The sequence below is a fragment of the Schistosoma mansoni genome, chromosome 4, assembly GCF_000237925.1.
Source record: "Schistosoma mansoni strain Puerto Rico chromosome 4, complete genome".
NCBI classification, from domain to species: Eukaryota; Metazoa; Platyhelminthes; class Trematoda; order Strigeidida; family Schistosomatidae; genus Schistosoma; species Schistosoma mansoni.
In genome coordinates, this window is record NC_031498.1 from 6,372,690 (window position 1) to 6,393,713 (window position 21,024).

At 36.8% G+C, this 21,024-nt stretch overlaps 2 protein-coding genes across 2 annotated transcripts; one reads left to right on the forward strand and one right to left on the reverse strand.

The window, feature by feature from the left end:
- Nucleotides 1-1,785: 1,785 nt before the first annotated feature.
- On the forward strand, nucleotides 1,786-7,002 carry Smp_137020 (phosphatidylinositol transfer protein; the record flags this gene model as incomplete). The annotated part of the gene is made up of 6 exons (XM_018796651.1): nucleotides 1,786-1,837; nucleotides 5,915-6,233; nucleotides 6,266-6,343; nucleotides 6,381-6,548; nucleotides 6,597-6,692; nucleotides 6,754-7,002. Exons 1-6 carry the CDS (start codon nucleotides 1,821-1,823, stop codon nucleotides 7,000-7,002), a joined length of 927 nt encoding a protein of 308 aa, XP_018651772.1. The 5' UTR covers nucleotides 1,786-1,820.
- A 7,852-nt stretch (nucleotides 7,003-14,854) lies between these two features.
- Nucleotides 14,855-20,188, reverse strand: Smp_137030 (hypothetical protein; the record flags this gene model as incomplete). Its single annotated transcript, XM_018796652.1, has 3 exons — nucleotides 14,855-15,010; nucleotides 18,374-18,603; nucleotides 20,167-20,188. 3 exons carry the CDS (start codon nucleotides 20,186-20,188, stop codon nucleotides 14,855-14,857), a joined length of 408 nt encoding a protein of 135 aa, XP_018651773.1.
- Between the last annotated feature and the right edge of the window lie 836 nt (nucleotides 20,189-21,024).

Here is a 21,024-nt window from a genome sequence, read left to right on the forward strand (position 1 = left end):
ACATCTACAGGTAGAGGTCGTGGAATCGTACCGCAACATTATCGACTCAACGTCTTGAATACTTTGCACAAGCTTTTTCATTCGGATGTTCCAGTAACCGTCAGGCTCGTAGCAGAACAATTTTGTATGCTTCGAATAAATAAAGGCATGAGGGAGTGGGCACGCTCCTGCGTAAGCTGCTAAGAATCTGAGTTGATTAAACACAACAAATGTCCCTTAGGCACTTTCGAATCTCCCGATGCTCGCTTCGACCATGGTCTGGTCTTAACATCATGTCACTTCTAATGAATACTCCAGTCAGTGTATGTTGTAGATGAAGCCACATCCTTTATAACTTGAGGATATGAAGATTCAACATTATTTTGTGCGGGGGTGGGAAGTATCTAAAAAGTCAATCATTCATATTCTGGATATCAGTGTTTCAGTACACATTCAGCACCGCAATTGTATACGCTTCCAGGATCCAGGTGAGTCCGTTCCGATTCCAGTTGTTGACTCTGATACTAAATAGTACACTCTAAGTCGTACAGAACCTACATCTACTACACAACTGAACAGAAACATGATGAACCTCTGAGGAAGAGGTGCAATCGAGCACAGAAACTTGGATCCTAAAGCATGGTTGGTCTTCAAGTGTAGACAAACTGGCACTTAACCTACAGGCTATTAAATATTGTGATTACCTCCCCTGTTATTGATTCCTACTCCGAATTTACTGACCGAGACTGTTTGTCTCTGTAATGAAGAAAGCCTTATCTAGTGTTAATGTAGTTCCCTATTTAGGATTGTGAGTCCCGGTGTCGATATAACATGATCAGTCTTTTTATTAAACTAATGTGTTATCGTCGTAAAATTAGGAGGGAAAAATACTTTTAATTATCCATTATATCACATAGTATCGTCTTTAACATCATCTAGGTTAATACATCCAAGTTTTTGCTCTTTTTATTTTTTCAAACGCGGTAGATCGACCTACTTGTGGCTTACGATCAAAAATAATCATAGAATCAAATCTTGATTCAAGCATCAAAGTTTCTTTGCAAATTACAAGTAATGGACAAAATACCGTTCTAATAACAATTATAACATTTATAAAACAAATCTTATATTTTTTGGTTTTGGTTGAAAATACCACAGGTATTTGGAGTTTGACAGCGCTTCAACCAGTAACACTTTCTACTATGAATCGTACCGACCTAGTAAAATCAAAAGTCAAAATCAATATGGTTCGAAGAAATATATGATAGGCTATCAATGTATCGAGAATGGATCTAGGCTAATTGGTGATTGCAAGGGTTGTTGAACACGGCGTTCCCACTCGTAATCTGGTGCGGATGCATGACCGAGCACTTTCATCTCGGTGAGTCAATTAAAACTAATTTGGTCGGCATCCAATATCTGAAACTTATTGTGTCACTGATTTTGTAGATTTATTTACCGCTACACGGTGATCAAAATCTTCCAAATATCAAACCACAGATAAAGTGAAACCAAAATGTCCAAAGTGAAAGATACAAACGAACGAGCTTGAAAGTTGAGTAAAACGAATGCGTACAAAAACAGTGAAGTAATAAATAACCAATATGATATTTTTTAATCAGTCAAATATCTTCTGTTCCACTATAGGACGAATCTGACGACTTACTTAACTGAAAATATGAAAAAAACCATAAACTACTCCTTAATATTACGTCAGGAACACAAATACATCTTCAGAATATCGTGAGCTCAAAACTATGATATTGGATATTTGGTGGTTGTTTAATCTTACTAATTAGATATTTCCATCAACTGTGAACCAAATTGGATTTTGCAGGGCGATGATCATTAAAGAGTTGTAGGTAGTTTTAATGTATTTACTTGTTATTTGCAACTGTTCCTGGGTAATATTTGTTGATTTCGATTGTGGTTAAGTTTGAATCATGTAGCTTAGAAATGAGGTTTCATTCTTAGTCGATTATATACCTATTGAGAACATCTTCCTTGAAATGACAAATAGTAACATTTACACGCGATATTTACTAATATTGAACGAATATCATAGGTTTTCATATGTCTCTAAACTCAATGTGCTTATGCGTGGTTTTCATCCACACAATCAATAGACTTAAGTGTTTCATGTGACCGTTCTTATTGTAAAAAATGTTCTATAATTAACCTAGGTGTAAATATAAAAGGCAATATTGTTTGCTAAGTCAAAACAAAGCTTACCTGGTCACTTGGTTTATTCCTTAATCTTCACTGATTTACACACCCTCTGAGACTTGTACATCTTCCGGTAGGGGATTTACACGGTCTTGTAAATTTGACTGATTGGTACTTCTCAACTAATATAACTAGTTTATTTTTACGCCATGGCATATTAATCGCTTTCAGCTGGAATTTTAGCTGTTACGAATTATTTTTCACATGTACTCACTATCAAAGCATTAACATTGATGTTTTCATCGTTAATATCACCTATCCAGGTAAATAGTCTCATATTTTGATGGATTTGTATGCGGTTAGCTCATACTAACTAACTGGTCTAAAAAAAACTAATTCCACCAACATAATGGGAAATTGTCTGTAACATAACTTCATTTGATTGTCAAGCCTACACATCGTTTATGTTCAACAATTCATTTCAGTCAACCGGCAGCTCGTTATGTAGCTCACTAATCAAGTACATGTTCATGCACTTGTCCTCAACCACCTAGTTTTCTCAACGGCTGGAGATAACTAGTAATTACCAAATCAGCATTTGGGGAGTTAAAATTATGATGTTTTTACAGCCTATCCATCTGTCTGCCTCTGCCCTTGTGTTATCGTATTCATCAAACCTGTTCACACCTGTAAACTCTTATCAGTTATTAAAATACCTACTCTAAAGTAATTTTCGTAACTGGTTTTATGTGGCTGCTGATAATAGTTCGTTCTAATCTCTTCCTAAAGTTGTTCACCCTTGGATTTAACACATTCCCAACATAGACTCTTTGCAAAACTGCCCATCGCACATGTTAGGACTACAATTTAACACAGTAGTCTATCGACAAGTATCAGTCTCATACGAAAAAAATCACTTGAGAGCACCAATAGGGTCATGCTCCATTCTGAGCTAGTGTTTTCATAATATGAATACACTGAATTACTTTGAGGCTAGCAAAATATTGCCTCCGCATTGGCACTTGAGATGTCAGCAGTCCACTGCTTGGCTATACGAAATCTAATGGAAATAGGTCCACTTAATGTGAGATAGCTGTTATGTCCCACACTAATATCCTGCTCAATTTTATGTTCATAAAAATCAAACAATTTTATGCATCATAGCATTTTCATGCATCCATTCCTACATTAATATTATTAAAATCTGACTTGCTAGGTGCTCATTTTGAATCCCGTGAAGCTTAGTTTTCAATTATTTGTTTTGTCCACTTAAAAACGTTCATTTTAGTCAGTTTCGGTAAACAAGATATGAATCTCCAAATGTTTCAACAATAGGGGTATCTTAAGCGAAAAGAATATAAGCCAATAGAAGACAAATCAGGTTAAATTTGGTTAGGTCATGCATAACTATTCAGCTTGTGCCGTATAAATGAATTTTATGTGTTTAAATTCTTAGGGTTTGTCTTTAAAACAAATACAAGAAGTTTATGAGTTTTCTGTTTCAAAATTAAATTTTGCGTCGTGAGTACTAAATTATAAGGCCGTCGAATAAGCCAATGTACTTCAAATAAAAGGCCAAAATGCCTGAGCGCTGTGGGTGTACTTGAATGCAATTGATTGCAAGTCCTTAAACGAATAAATATCAATGTATTAAGCACTAAGCCATACATTGTGTGGAGTACTTTCCTCCTTGGTTTAATGTAGTTAAAAATGAGTTGAAGTCATCATACGTAAGTAGATCTTTAGAGATACATCATAGTACATCAGTCACCCCATCTTAATTCTTTAGGTGTCACCTATACCAGGTAAGACATAAAATATTGCTAGTGTATAAATCTTTTAGTTAACGTCCAACTGTCCTTTTAGTATTCTGAAATGTAAGTATTTAAGGGTAAACGAGGTATCCGTATCTCCGTCGTCTTGCTATCAACGATACTTAGGTGAAGGAATATCTTTAATTTCATTCTTTTCTGGTCAGTAGAGTGTTTATAGTGAAACAAAGATTCTTATCAATTCCGTTAAAATACTGTTTCATTGTGTTTTATTTCCTATAAACTAGCGTAAAATCATACTGTACCATGTTTTTATGGTTTGCATTGACAGTTTTGCTGTTTGTAAAGTGGTATTTACTAGCTATAGTAAGGTTCATTGACAATAACTAACTTCTGAATATCACTATTAATGTAACGCTTGAGGAAAACTAGTTAGATCTTTGGCAAAACTTAACGAAAAAGTTATCGGATATTGCACCCTTAGTTTGAGTAGTTGAACTGAAAAGAAACTGATAAATATTGCAAGCTCCTGAGAAATAATTTCTTAAAGTTAGATAGTTGCTTCTAAGATGTAGTAAAATTTTTAAAAAAAAAAACTAAAAAACGATAATTTATTTGTAAAAACTGATTTCATCCAATTTATATATAGCTTATTTGATTCGCTAGGAAAATCACCCTCTTACTTTGCGTACCCGAAAAAGCACCATAAATGACCTTATACTGATCATAACAGTCCAACCTTTCTTACAAATACTTGCTCATAAACACTGATCATTATTATTAATGCCATTATTACTAGTTGTTAATAGTCAGCTCATTTTTTATGGTCAAATCACTTTGCTTTTAACCACAAGATCTCAGGCTCAAAACTCGCTACACCTGCCTTGGTTAAGATAATCGATTATTATCTCCAGCAGCTATGCAAAAATAGTTTCTGGGGGCTGAATACGTAAATTTTTCCACAATAGATGGATTACTTATTCTTAATCTCTATCTCACTTTGGTCCTGATCTATCTAAAAAGTTGCCAGTTGGTTTTTCCTAGGAATCTGCTACGATATCCAATACAGCCGTCATTAAACTATGGCTTCCTTACTCGACTTTCACATTTTGATGCAACTTTAGACCACTAAATTACGGTTCAAATCTCTCTTAACTTAGATTTGAGAGGCCGAGTATTATCACTTTTCCTTAAAAAAAGCGTGTCTAAAAGATGAACACATGAGTCTATGGTTAGTTTATGACATATCCTCACTAAAGATCGTGTCGCGCCGTAGTTAGGTTCTTTGCCGGACGATTTCGAAGTATTTCCTATGGATTTTTCTCGGAGTCCTGTAACGTCAGTATTCGTTTCGCACTTGTTGCTAGTGTCTGGGCTGTATTCATTGACTTGAGTCCCATCAGTAGCCTTCTAGGTTAAAACGTTTGGCTGAGATTTGAGACCTTTCTGTATCGTTTCGTTTTTTTCTCGATCTTCACCCGTATTATTTCAATTACTGTTTGAATTCCAAGTACACTCCGCTCTACCTTTGGCATACATTTCATACCTTTTTCCTTACCACAGATTTTTCACTTTGTGGAATCCTGATGCAAATACAACCTCAGTTAAATTTTCTAAGAGCTATCAGTTACTAATGCTACAAGTACAATATTTCACGGAAAAAAGGACCACTAATCTGAGTTGTTTAGAGAGATGTAAAACTCTTAGGGAATGTCAAGATGGTAAAAACCAGTAGTTGTAAACCTTTTGTTCTATTTTACTCTTAATTAGTTTGTTACTCGCTGTTCATGTTATTTCTTAACTCAAACCTTTGCTTTTTAATGTTTTTCTATTCTTGTTGATTCGCTGCATTCCCTTAGAACTTGGATTGATACACTTTGCTACACGTTCTTCATTCACTCCTACCTATTATAATATTTTCCATGATGAAGGATGTAGCATTTCACTTATAGTACATAAGTATAACCCCCTTCCTGTTCTTTTCCCTATGTGTGTAGTCGCATAATTCTACCTTTAACGGTCGATGAATACCATGTTGGACAGCTCTGGGCTGTTGCAGAGGCATCCAAAAATGAAACCGGGGGTGGAGAAGGAATAGAGGTTCTGGTAAACGAACCATTTAATCTTCAAGTCAATCCTCCTGAGTCACCGTTAAAAGCTAATGGGGAAGAATTCTCTTCTGGGCAGTACACTCATAAACGCTTTTATCTGGCCGGGAAGGTACCTGGTTACGTACGTCTGCTTGCGCCGAAAGGATCACTTGAAATTGACGAAAAGGCCTGGAATGCTTACCCTTACTGTCGTACAGTTTTACAGGTATACATAAATAACTTCATAAATTTTTTTAGAATCCTAAATATATGCAAAATAACTTTACTCTGATGATTGAGTCTATGCACGTACAAGATAAAATTGATATCGAAAATGTAAGTACTGATTTTTAAAAGAATCATATTTTATCAGATTCACAACCTTCCACCAAAGCTCCTGGCTCAACGAGAAGTTGTATATATTGATATTGTAAATGATCAGTTGCACAGTGCTTCTGACTATGATGCAACATGTGATCCTAGAATATATCAGTCAGTAAAAACTGGTCGAGGTCCATTAGTAGGCCCAAGATGGTGGGAAGTGAGTATATTCGTATCTTCATTTATCTTATTTAAACAAATTGATTAGAATACAGATCTACCAATAATGTGCGCCTACAAACTTGTCACATGTGAATTTAAATGGTGGGGTATTCAAGGCCGAGTTGAAAATATGATACAGACTGTATGTTACATGTAAAAAAGATATAGGGTTGCATTTCTTACTTTCTTTTAAAATTATGTAGCAAGAAAGGCGAATTTTCCTTAATTTCAACCGTCAGGTTTTTTGTTGGCTTGATAAATGGCACGGACTTTCTATGGATGATATACGGGCTATAGAAAATAAAACTAAAGAAGAATTGGATGAAGTACGTTTGTTTGGTGGATATAAATGTATGATTACATTTTCTTCTTTTTTGTTAGTCACATATTGCAAGTTGATCAAGATTTCTAAAAGCTTTTGTCTATTATTTTTAAGGACATTGTTTGCTTAGTGAATAATTCAGTAAAGCACAAACGATACTTGACGGGAGATCAGTATACGATTTGTTTTCCCTAATATCTCAACATAACCAAGGGTCTTTAATTATGAAATATACATACAGAGCAATTTGGTTTTTAATATCACTTAGTGTTTTTTCACCTCTATGTTCAACCAAATCAATGAATTCTTTTAAATGTTTGCAGATTATCGGTATTATCAACAAGTGACGCTGAATTGTGTAACCAAAACTAACATTAACCGTAAACAGTCTGTGCAGATTTAGAGGACTTTGTAAAATTTATTGCTATTATTCGCTTCAGATTTAAGCTCCTTAGTCGCGTCCGTTTCTGCTACTTTGACGTGGTGGTCGGGCTTGCTTATCGTGATGAACCAATCGACCTATGCTGGCTGGAACAATCGTCCCTCAAGGTCCTACCATACCAGACAGGTCGGTTGAAGAGCGGTAAGACTAAAAGCAGCAAACCCAAAGTTCGATGGCGAAGTCGTGCTACTGACTGTACAGAGGTGTGACGACCGTAAGGTGTTTCCCTTAGACAACTAGCATGATACGATGCTGTCTTCCCACAAGGGAAGGGTGGAGTTAGAAAAGGCCGACCCTAGAAATACACACCTCGCCTTATCCCACGGATTTCCGTCTCCGGCAGTAAGGTCCCAACAAGTACGGAGCTAGCACGAAACTTACAAAAAGGTCGTATGTGACAGGCCTCAAGCAGTTGTACCTTGGGCACTGCGGTCACGTTCTCAGATCACCAAGACCACCTCGAACCCAATTACCTTTTCAGGTACCTACAGAAAAACCCTTCCACGGTGTGGGCAACCGGGAAGTGATAACTGTCATCATACCTCTAACAGCACTCAAGACCACTGTATTCATAATCAATCCCTCTCTTCAATTCCTATTATTCCTCCTACCTTGACTTTCAGCTCTAAACTCCATCTTTTGACTCCCTCCTCAATGTCACCATGGCCAACGATCCTAGTGCGCGAAACACTGCCCCAGGTCTACTGAAATCTCACTCCAAACTACACATTGGAACCTCCAACGTAAGCACCCTAAGTCAAAACAGCCAGCAGGCCTCCATGGCTAAAACCCTAGAATCTCGTGGCATTGATGTATGCTGTATCTCCGAAGCACACATACAGGATCCTAGTGTGGTCATTCACTTGACCTCACCTCGTCAAAACAGAGATAAGACGAGATACACCCTCCGTGTATCTGGCGACCCGATGGCTAGTTCTCGTGGACTTGTATGTGTAGGCATAAAATTAAGTACGAGGGCAGAACAAATACTATTAGAATGGATCCCTGTTAACAGTCGCCTATGTGCTGTTCGGCTAAACGGCTCCTTAAGAACTTGGAAGGATAGGAACACAAGTCGTTGGATTTTCATGATTTCTGCCTATGCTCCCACTAAATGTAACCCGGATGAAGTGGAAGATGACTTGAACAAAAAGCTTTCTGAACTCCTTCAAAAAGCTAAACACTCAAACATAGTACTCGTAGCGGGTGACTTTAATGCTCAGTTAAGTATCTTAAACTAAACGGAAAGACAGGTGGGTATGTTCATATTCGGGCTCAGCGAAAGGATAATGGTGACCGTCTGTCGCAACTGTGTTCAGACAATCGTTTATTTCTGACAAGCACTAATTTTAAACATACAGAGAGATATCGTCTAACATGGCAACCCCCTGCACCAAACCAACGATTGACTCAAATAAACCATATCGCCATCCGTCATCGTTGGAGAAACTCTATAGAAGATTGCCACTCGTTCTGGAATACATACTGATACTCCGATCATGCTCAAATACGAGCACGCACTTGCTTGCGCCTCACTGAACACAGAAAAAACATACTAAGAAGATCCATTAGAGTTGAACTCAGTGACGAGAAAGCCAAAAGTAGATTCCAGGAACAACTGAGGTCACACTCGGGCAATTTTAAAAACAAGGCTGACCAAGATGTTGCTTGGAAAGATATACAAACAGCTGTGGAAATAGCAGCGACATTTATTAGCTATTTGAATAAAAGGGTCACGAAAAATCAGTGGATTTATGAGACATCTATTGCACTAATCGACTCTTGTGAACTCATCCCATAGAGCTCCGAACACGATAATGAACGAAAACAAATCAAGTCTAGGTGAACGAAGAGTCTACGGAACAATCGTGAGCAGTGGTGAGCAGCGAAAGCAAAACAGTTGGAAAAGGCGGTAGCTTTAGGTAACACAAAACAGCTCTTCGGACTATTAAGGGAACCCGGGATTAAAAAGGTAAGTGTAAGTGAGACAGTCGCCAAAAAAGACGACACTTATATCTGCTCTCAGCCCATACGTTTAAAACGATGAGCGGAACACCCTAAAGAACAGTTCACCTGTCGGACGTCTGACAAAGACTCGTGAACTTCAAACACGAGGAAATCAGGCCGACTTCAGACCTGGTCGTGACTGTATCGACCACGAATTTACCATTCTTCAGATTTAGAACACAGGCATTCTTATCGGCATTCAACAATGATAGTTTTTCTTGACTTAAAAGCAGCATTTGACTCTGTAGACCGAGAGGTTCTGTGGCAGTGTCTGTCATTGAGAGGTGTACCTCAGAAGTACATAAACCTTGTGAAGACTCTTTACTCGAACACTACCAGTCGAGTGAGAGCTTATGGCGAACTGTCATATGATTTTACAACCTCAAGTGGTGTCCGTCAAGGCTGTCCACTATCTCCATTTCTGTTCAATTTCATCATAGACCTACTGCTGGAAATAACTTTCTCGTCGAATGAACTTCCGGGGATTAATCTCCTACCAGGAGGTCCACTTATCGACTTAGAATACGCGGATAATATGGTCCTGTTTGGTGAGGGCACTGATAAAATGCAGAATCTTCTGTCGACACTGAGTAACAATGCCAGGATATTTGGGATGCGTTTCGCCCCCTCTAAATGCAAATTGTTACTCCATGATTGGCCTACGTCAACACCTGAACTAAGGATATGGAGTGAAGTAGTCGAACGCGTCGACAACTTCACTTATCTTGGAAGTCTGATCAGCCCTAATGAGTTGGTGTCTGACGAAATCTCTTCACGAATTCAAAAAGCTCGTTTAGCTTTTGCCAACTTACATCACCTATGGCGAAGACGAGATATCCATCTATCAATTAAGGGATGAGTATATTGCTCTGTAGTTTGTTATGTTTTACTTTACGGTTGCGAAACGTGGCCATTAAGATTGTAGGTATCATTACCTAGTTTTGATTTAATAATTTTGAATAAATTGAGCATTGGGTAGATTGTTATAAATAAATTAATATATTTGTAATATCCCAATGAGTAGAAAAACTAGACTTTCTGACGTTTCTTGACTCAGTGTAAATCACTTCTTGTGGCCATTAAGAGTATAAGATATCCTTAAGTTACCAGTATTTGACCACAGATGTCTTAGAAATATCGCCAACATCTCCTGGGATCACCAGGTAAGTACAAGTGTGTCAAGTCCTTCTTAGTGCAGATCGAATGCTATCGATCAAGTTGCAATGTGGTCACTGGTCTAGATGGCTCGACACTGCGTGCACTATGTTGAGATAAGATGGTGGTTGGAGGTGATCAACAGGAAACCCTGGACCCAGGTTTCGTGTTACTTGGCACTTGTCAGCAAGGTGTACCTGTAATCTTGAGGGGACTGGTGCTGCTTGGAAAGACACACGAACAGCTGTGGAAACAGCAGTAACATCTATTAGTTATTTAAACCATAGGGCTCCAAAAAACCAGTGGATTTCTTCTAAGTCTATTTCACTGATGGATTCGCGTAAACTCATCCCATCAGGCTCTGAACACGACGAAGAGCGTAAACAAATTAGATCTAGGTTAACTAAAACTCTAAGGAACGATCGTGAGCAGTGGTGGGCAACGAAAGCAAAAGAGACGGGAAAGGCAGCGGCTGTAGGCAACTATTCAGACTAATAAAAGAAACCGAAATTAAGAAGTCAAGTGTAAGTGAGACGATCTCGGAAAAAGATGGAACCCTTATCTGCTCTCAACCCAAACGTTTAGAACGATGGGCGGAACACTTTAAGGAGCAGTTTAGCTGGCCTTCAGCTACTGCACAACTACCCACTATTCCCAGAAAACCTGAATGGAACATTGAAGTAGGCCCCCCGACCCTACCTGAAGTTCAAAAGGCTATAAGTAATCTGAAACGAGGAAGAGCAGCTGGTCCAGATGGATTGGCTCCAGAGGTCTTTAAATATGGTGGTCCAATTTCAGCGATTAGGTTGACTAATATTCTGGCTAAAATCTGGGAAACGGACGTAATCCCATCTGACTGGTCACAATCACTGATTGTCCCAATATATAAGAAGGGGCCAAAGTCACCTTGTGATAACCATAGAGGGATTAGTCTGACTAACATAGTATCTAAAATACTAGCCTCAATAATTATCGGGCGCCTAACTAAGACTCGTGAACTGCAAACACGAGAAAATCAGGCTGGCTTCAGACCTTGTCGTGACTGTATCGACCACATATTCACCATTCGTCAAGTTTTAGAGCACAGAAATGCTTATCGGCGTCCGACAATAATAGTTTTTCTTGACTTAAAAGCAGCATTTGACTCTGTAGACCGAGAGGTTCTGTGGCAGTGTCTGTCATTGAGAGGTGTACCTCAGAAGTACATAAACCTTGTGAAGACTCTTTACTCGAACACTACCAGTCGAGTGAGAGCTTATGGCGAACTGTCAAATGATTTTACAACCTCAAGTGGTGTCCGTCAAGGCTGTCCACTATCCCCATTTTTGTTTAACTTCATTATAGACCTGTTGCTGGAAATAACATTCTCTTCGACTGAATTTTCAGGAATTGATCTTCTACCAGGAGGTTCACTTATCGACTTAGAATACGCAGATGACATAGTCCTGTTTGGTGAAGACGCTGGCAAAATGCAGAGTCTTCTGTTGGAACTCAGTAATAATGCCAGGATGTTTGGGATGCGTTCCTCCCCATCCAAATGTAAATTGTTACTCCAGGACTGGCCTGCGTCAACACCTGAACTAAGGATATGGAGTGAAGTAGTCGAACGCGTCGACAACTTCACTTATCTTGGAAGTCTGATCAGCCCTAATTGGTTGGTGTCTGACGAAATCTCTTCACGGATTCAAAAAACTCGTTTTGCTTTTGCCAACCTACATCACCTATGGCGAAGACGAGATATCCATCTATCAATTAAGGGACGAGTATACTGCGCAGCAGTTCGCTCTGTTCTACTTTACGGCTGCGAAACATGGCCATTAAGAGTAGAAGATACCCGTAGGTTACTAGTATTTGACCACAGATGCCTTAGAAATATTGCTCGCATCTGCTGGGATCACCGGGTAAGTAATAGTGAGGTTAGACGCAGGGTATTAGGGAATGATGGTAAATCAGCTGATGAGTTGATGAATCTTCATCGACTGAGATGGTTGGGCCACGTGTTACGTATACTTGAACATCGATTACCACGACGCGCAATGTTGACTAGTGTAGGGGATGGTTGGAAGAGAGTTAGGGGCGGCCAAACCAAAACATGGCATCAGTGCTTGAAGTCACTAACTTCTAGTCTGAGCCATGTTGGAAGATGCAGACTACCTGGTTGGGGTCCACGTGACTATCGTAACCAATGGTTGGAGACTCTGGGTGACATGGCTCAGAACTGATCACAATGGCGTAGGTGTATACACTCTTTATCTTCCCTTAAACCTTGAGATTAAAATTGCTTCATAACTTTTTTCCTTCCTATACTATATCCTTATATACAACCTTTCTTTATATACTACCACCACTAAATTAATTACTTCTATGAATCCGGTGTTGATCTTGTTGTGCTAACGAGGTATGGCAACTTGGACCGATGCATATATGTGCCTGGTCCTACGTTGTCGCTGACTGACTGACCAGGTAAGTAATAGTGTGGTTAGATGCAGGGTATTAAGGAATGATGGTAAATCAGTTGATGAGGTTGTGGATCTACATCGACTGAGTTGGTTGGGCCACGCATCGTCAACCACCGAATACCACGACACGCAATGCTGACTAGTGTTGGAGTCGGATGGAAGAAAGTTAGGGGCGGTCAAACCAAAACATGGTATCAGTACATAAAGTCATTAACTTCTGGTCTGAGCCATGTTGGCAGATGCAGACTACCTGGTTGGGGTCCGCGCGACTACGTTTGACATGGTTGAGAATCGACCGCAATGGCGCAGGTGTATACACTCGTTTTCTTCCCTTAAACTGTGAGATTAAAATCGCTTTATACCTTTCTTCCTACGGACTAATTCTTCCTTTTTGTATTATATCTTGATATTCAATCTTTCTTTTATATATTACTACCGTTGAAGTAACTACTTCTATGAATTTGGTGTTCACCTTGTTGTGCTAATGAGGTGTGGCAACTTGGACTGATGCATATATGTGCGTGGTTCTACGTTGTAGCTGACTGACTGAAGCTCCTCAGTAACTCTAGTGTATTTCCTATTTTTAGTACCTTTCTAAGACTAGAAATCGCCGTCGTTATAAAACCATTTCTCTTATCAATACGTCTTTGTTGGGATTTTAACGGAGTATGTAAGAATGGATAACTGCTGTTCTTAGTCTATATGAATGAACTTCAAACCTTTTTTTATTTTCAGCAACGCCTTGTCTTCAAACCTTTTTTTATTTTCAGCAACGCCTTGTCGGTAGTATTCGTGGCACTGTGGCTCACGACTGGATTACACACTAATATATATATATATATATATATATATATATATATATATATATATATATATATATATATATATACTGATGAAACTTCCAAATTCTTATATAACGTAAGTTTCGTTTACTGCTATTCATTCATTGTTTTTAGTTTATTTTTCTCATGACAAGTATTTCATTTTACATTGTATCTGATTGTATTCAGTAACGATTTCGGTCAAAGTTCATCAGCTATTCCAATTAGATATGTCTACATAATCTTGGATACGTGTTTGGCTTTGTCAATTCCCTGTAAATTCATATATTTATAACAGTCATGTGATATGATAACAGTGATATTGATATCAAAGAAATAGTTTATTATTAGACAAGTAAAACAGAAATATGTCAATAAATATACATTTATGTATGATTTATAGACCATTCAATCATTCAGTCACTATTGCCTATTAACATTGTGTATGTGTACGCTATAATTTTTTATTTCAAATATTTACTAATTGTTTTTGTCATGCTATATGTAAATTGAAAATAGTACACAAGACGGCATATTAACTTGAAAATTTAATTATATTTTAAACTAGAATCGTTTCATTTACATCTCTGCATTAAATAAGATAACTTGAGATGGTAAAGTGGATAAATTTTCAAAGTGATAAATTGATCAGCTGTTACATTTATGTGAGGTATCTAGTTGTGTATATGATTGTTATTGGTGTTCTGTCGTATCTAGAAATTGTTTTGTTCATAGTTGCCAAGTTACTTCGTATAAATTCCTTGGTAGAAGGATCAACTGCTACATAATGTTAAGTCAAAACAGATTATACAATAGAGATGATTTTTATTTGTTGACGATAGATGGAATAAAAACGTCGTAAAACGTATTCGTGGTATTGATCAGTGATGAAAATGTTAAAACTTCCCTCCGTTTAGGTAGCTAGAACATTTACTCGGTACAAATAGTTACAACGTCTCTTACTCGATCGTCATCATGTTAACCTGTGAAGTACGTTCACTGAGAAATATCTTTTTATTTTCAATAAATTAGCTGAATCAGTAATTTAAAGTTGACTAATATCAATCGAACATTAACGAGTCGATTTTATTGTTTATTTTATATTGTCTTGTGTAAATATTTAGCGTAAACGTTTATGCATATTAACATGTTAGCCCATTCTAAAAACAATGCCATATAACCAATTATCTTGTTCCGATTTCCGTCCACAAACAGTTTAATCAAATCGCCTTTTTTGGAGGGAGGGACAAAGAGCTAGAGAGGAAAATAAACAGTCACTATCTACCACTCAATTCTTGTGAATGATTTCTTTCTTTTCTTTTGTTTCATCTCACAGTGTGTGTGATATTCTGTTATTATTTTTCTTTATTTCTATCAATGATAACATTCAGTGGTTTCCTATATATACATGTATGTTGTGAATTATCTAACTGCGCCAAATTATAAGATACACTTTTATAAATTACGTGAGAATTTCATTTCTCGGTTGATTTTTCTTCTTTCCTATTTGTGTCCATCCTTTTCATTTGTTCACTGTTGTCCATAAAATCAAAGTTTTGTTTATGACTGTATTTCTGCTTATTGTTAATCTTTTTTTCCTTATAATACTTCAGAAAAATAACTATATTATTGTTGTCATTAACTCAGTTTAACTAATAGTTGTGCTGCTAAATTACTTTTTGAAATTTGTTACCAAACACATTCCAAAAATTTCACAAAAGGATACATGTATACATATTTGTTTTTTCTTGTGTTCCCTTTTACATTTTCGGTGCTTATTGTCATGTTGTTTGCTTTTGTTTTTTCTTTACCTGAAATTAAGGATTACACCATCTCTATTTTAAATGCTATTATATATGATGTGTGTACACATTGTGTAATTGGCAAATGATCACATACCCGATTGGAATCTCTTCACTCATCTCTCTTATTTTTTTAATATTCTAACCATTGTTATGTTTACCTTTGATCGTCATCGTTTATCGTCATTAATAAAGAAAATAACCAATTGAAGGTTTTTCTTAAATTTATCAATCGTTTAAATAATCTGTCTCCTCTCCATTTAGAAAAATTCGCAAACAAAAAGATAAACAGTTCTGGATTATTACATCAATTTTCGTCTTTCCTTTTGTTTACTAATTTTTAACCATTCTGTCTTGTGTTAAAGTCAGTTTATTCATTTGTCAGTCTGTGTTTAGCTTTATTTAATTAGAGAATGCATTGAAGTATTCGTGTCGAAGTTATTAATACCGATGTTTAATAATATTCTGTGTTCTCTGATTTTTCACGGGAAGAAGGTTGTAACAATTGTCAAAATTATGTTTCTAAACTTGTCAGTTCGTAATGCAATCTAGTTACTCGGATCAGTTAAGTAATGTTAACCAGTTTTGCGTTCATTCTCTTAGCCTTGATGAAAACATATATTCCTTAAATTATTGTATGTGTAATAAATTAGATGACTCGATATTTCAGTTAAATGAGATACTATTATGCATCTTTGACTGCAATTGGGAATAATATGTACTCGAATACCTCAGAGAGATGTCCTTTTGATAAATGCTAATCTTATGTGGAAGATTTGTCTAAAACGCTTTTGGTTAATTACCTTTGTATATCAAAAGAATTAATTCGCATAGTTGTTATGCCAAGTTCTGCGTTGTTCATGAATGACAGACTAACATGGTTATTATGAATATTGCCATTCTTAAAATCATATCTCAAACTAGGTTTGCGCATTATGTAAAAGAATTGTTATTAATTATATCACTGATAAAATAGTATTGTTAAAGGGCATCAATAAAGTCGTTTTACGAACATTAGTTTATGATTTATTGAAAATATATATATATATATATATATATATATATATATATATACTTTAAAATCATCGCTATTTTACTGAAGCTTGTTGTGTCAGGGTGCCTTTCCTTTTGAGAACAGTCCTATAAGCTGTGAGCGATCTAAAGCGACGGAGAGCATCTAGGCTTGATGGGCTAACCCTTGAAATTTTTAACGATGGTGGTCTAGTTTTAGCAGTTAGATTGACTGAGATGTTAGCTAAAATCTGAGGACTGGACGCAATCTCATCTGACTGGTCTCGACGGCTGATCGTCCCATCAACCAGTCTGGCTTCAGACCTGAATGTGGATGTGAAAGCCTAATCTTCTCCTTTTGGCAGTTTCTGAGACAGAAATACTTTCCGACATCTAACAATAGTTGTATCCCTTCACCTGAGGGTGGCATTCTACACTGTTGATCTTAAGGTTCTGTGGCAGTGTCTGTCACTGAAAGACTTCCCAAAAAGTATATTAACCTTGTGTAGGCTCTCTACTCGACCACTACTGGTTCAGTCAGAGCTTTCGGCGAATTATCATCGGAATCAGTTACTTCAAGCGGTGTTCGTCAAGGTTTTCCGACTTTTATTTAACCTTTTCATAGACATGCTTTCGGAGGTGACATTTTTATCTGACTTGTCAGAGAATGATCTTCTCCAGGAGACTCACCTGTGGACCTAGAATACTCTGATGATATATTTCGGTTTGGTGAAGATAGTGACAAAATCCAGTCTTCTGACTACTATAAGCAACAATGCAAGCATAGTTTAAATGCGGTTCTCTCCATCCAAATGCAAAGTGTTGCTTTGGGATTGGCTTGCGCCAGCTCCTGAATTAGTCATAGGGAGTGAAGTAGTTGAACTCATCGACCGCCTCACTTATTTTGGGAGTCACATCAATACTGATGGTCTGGTGTCTGAAGAAATCTCAGCACAGATTCACAAGCTTCAGCTGGCTTTTGCCAACTTACGGCACATATGGAGTAGGCGAGATGACCGCCTGTTAACCAACTTACAATTTTAATGCACAGCAGTCTATCCTCTTCGACTCTATGGATGTGAAGCACGCTCATTAGAAACAAGACATTCGTAGGTTACTGGTATTCGACCATAGATGTCTTCGAACCACTGCTTGCGCATTTCGGGAACACCGAGTAAGTAATGTCAAGGTTGTGGATAGGGTACTAGTTAAGGATGGCATATAGGTTGGTGAGGTAGAAAATCCTCATCAACTGAGGTGGTTGAGACATGTGTTACGCATGCCCAACCACCACCTCTCAAGGTAGAAGATGTCTAGTGTACGAGTGGGCTGGAAGAAAGCTAGGGGTGACCAAACGAAAATATGGCATCAGTCCATGAAGTCATTGACAATTGGACTGAGCCTTCTAGGTAGAGGTAGAATAGCTGGTTGGGGTCAGCGAATCGTAACGAATGATTAGAGACATTGGGTGGTATCTTTGCTCCTTGTTTTCCTCACACCCGTTTTGTTGTATTACTACTACTGACAATCTTACTACTGCAGGATTCATCTTGATAGTTTTATCTCACAGTGCTAATGTGGTGTAGTGGTTTAAACTAACGTATGTAGGATTTCAGTCAAGAAATATTTACTCGCTTTTATTTGAAGTAGGCCCAAAGCGATCGAAAATATCTAAACCCTGATAGCTATACATTTTTTCCTTATTTCACAATACTAAACATTGAATAATACGTGTACTGACAATAAGCAATTTTATTTTATAGGGAAAATTACACCAGGATAGATAAAAAGAAAATTCACTTACCAAATTTTCGTCCGTATAAATATTGGCTTCAGTGAAAGAGAAACTTTCAAGTACACTAGGTAATTGATGATCTTGCATATTAGGATCAATTACTGTGTTTACATTTAATGCGTTTAACGATAATAATTCGTTCTCTGGTAGTTGTTCAGCATGCATTGAAATCAGTGGTAGGCCTTGTTTTAATACATGATTGACATATAAAGCATGTGCTTTAGGAGCTCGATGTAAGGCTATTAATTCAGTTATGAAACAGAAAAAAGAATAAATAGTTGCAACCAGAATGAAATCATTTTACATTACACAATATTAAGAGAAACAATTAATAGATCACCGTCTGTTGACTATATGAGGTAATAAATGGTTACGCATGACTATTTGGCAGAGAATATATATAATTGTTTCTTTAAAAAAAGCATATTTCATAAGTACTAACGGTATTGGTTTATTCTGAAACCCTGTCAATAGTTATTATTAATAAATTGTCATTTGTCTTCACCCAAAATTTGAATCAGAATTCGTCACCTTTTTTACTTTGTTTCACTAACTTATGTTTTTTCCCGAATCATCTATGCTCAATCTTTCCTTTTACTATTGATACTGTTACTACCTCTACTATTCTGAGATTTGGCCTGACAATCTCACCATGCTGTGCTAATGGGGTATGGCAACTTGAACCGATGTACATACGTACCAGGTTCTACGTTTTAACTGACTGATGTGCCTTGATTATTGATGGTATCTGTTTTCCTTACCCCCCCCCCATAAACGAAAAAATGTCTCGTTTCGCAACATAATGGTTCCATTTGAAGTCACTCAGTTAATAAATTTCATCTTGATTTCTACAAAATGAACAGCTAAGTTTAGCATAAGTAACAAATTGCTCAGGTTGGACTAATCTATAAAACTTTCTAAGGAGTCGAAAAATACAAAGCTAAATCACTTGGTAGTCATTTAGGAATATGGAGTACCGATTGACTTCTTAGTCATAGTTTAGGATCTTAAACCTTTCTTCTTTTGACCTCGTTCAATGTTACATTTTGGTAAACAGTTATTTTCTTCCAAAGCTTATCAGGTAGCTCAATATGGTTAGTTGGTCTTTGTTTTAAATCCATTGGTTGTTTAACTATTCATTGCAGTTTAACCACGTATCGCAAAATGTATTATTGACATTTATCAATAAATTCCCTTAAAACTTATATTATTGAAGCTTAAGTAATCACAGACTCGGAGTAATAGGTGGTGTAATCATTTATAAAGATGGAGTGAAATTTATCTTAGTCACGCGTTCATACATTAAGCTTTTGTGGCCAATATAAGCTGCGTCTTGATTTAGAAATTCCATTCATTACCAACACTTACTAAGTTCATGTACCCAAGACAGGAAGAGATTTAATGGCAAGCTCTATCGATTAAGCAACAATACTCACAGTCCTTGCGTATTTGTAGATAGCTCAAATGTAGATGATCTATATCTAGGTTAATAAATGTATTGTACACCCTAGTTGGATCACATTGTCACCAAACTTTCCATTCATCTTTTACACGAATGATTTAAGAAGTCTCATATGATTGGTGGATTCCTTAATTATCGTAAACGTAAAGTAAGTCATTTGATTTTATTGACCTGATCTGAAATTCGATTATCATACTTATGAGTTAATTCCACTCCCTAAAGGATACTTATTCATGTGGCTTACAAATTCTTTTGAATATTTTCTAGTAAAAAATACGTTCATTTATCCATACAATATTGATACACCAAAACTAATAAATTAGTATAAATCTACTTTTACCTTGATACAGCCAATGGGCCATATCTTAGAAGGTAAAAACCTTTAAAAACCAAGATCACAACTGCTTGATACTAAAAATACCTTTTAAGCATTTCTACGTAAGTAAACCACATAGGATGATTTTTTCCTCATATATATATATAAAACAGTCTTCAGAAATCGTTTGGCAAACTGATGTTGAGACTAAGGTTCTTACTTTTCCTAACCAGAAATTATTCAAATACCAAATAATTGCAAATGATATAAATTATTACAATAGTATTTTATGAATGTATAAAGTAAGACAAAGATATTATTTGTAGGTATCATAACCAAGTTTTGATTTTGTTATGTCTTGATCAAGGTCGTCGGCAATTTGTTGTGACTTTACAAAATGAACAAAGGACGTATCCTAATTCGTTATTGGTTTTATGTCCGGCTTTTATTCACGTGAATTATCCACCAATCGAAATACGACTTTTCCGACCTTAACACTGTGACAATCAATGACGTTCGATTAGTATGAGTAATCTAGCGTCCTTATTGGTCCTTTTCCGCCTAGCCCTTCCACTTGAGTCCAGAACACCAACGACAGATTCTGTTATGCGAATCTGTGCGAATCGTTTATTTCAAACATACTCGGTTTATATATCAGACAGACAGACCACATCACACCATGAAATAGAAAATAATATTTGTACAAAATCAAGCCAGATGTGGCTGTGAACGTGGGAGACAATAATCAATAAACTGAGTATAATTTAGGGAACAGTAAATCGTATAATAATAATCAATATGTTAAAATGAAGCTTACAATAAGATGAATTTAGATATATATAATCTAGTTACTCAATAGTTATACACTAAGAATATATATAG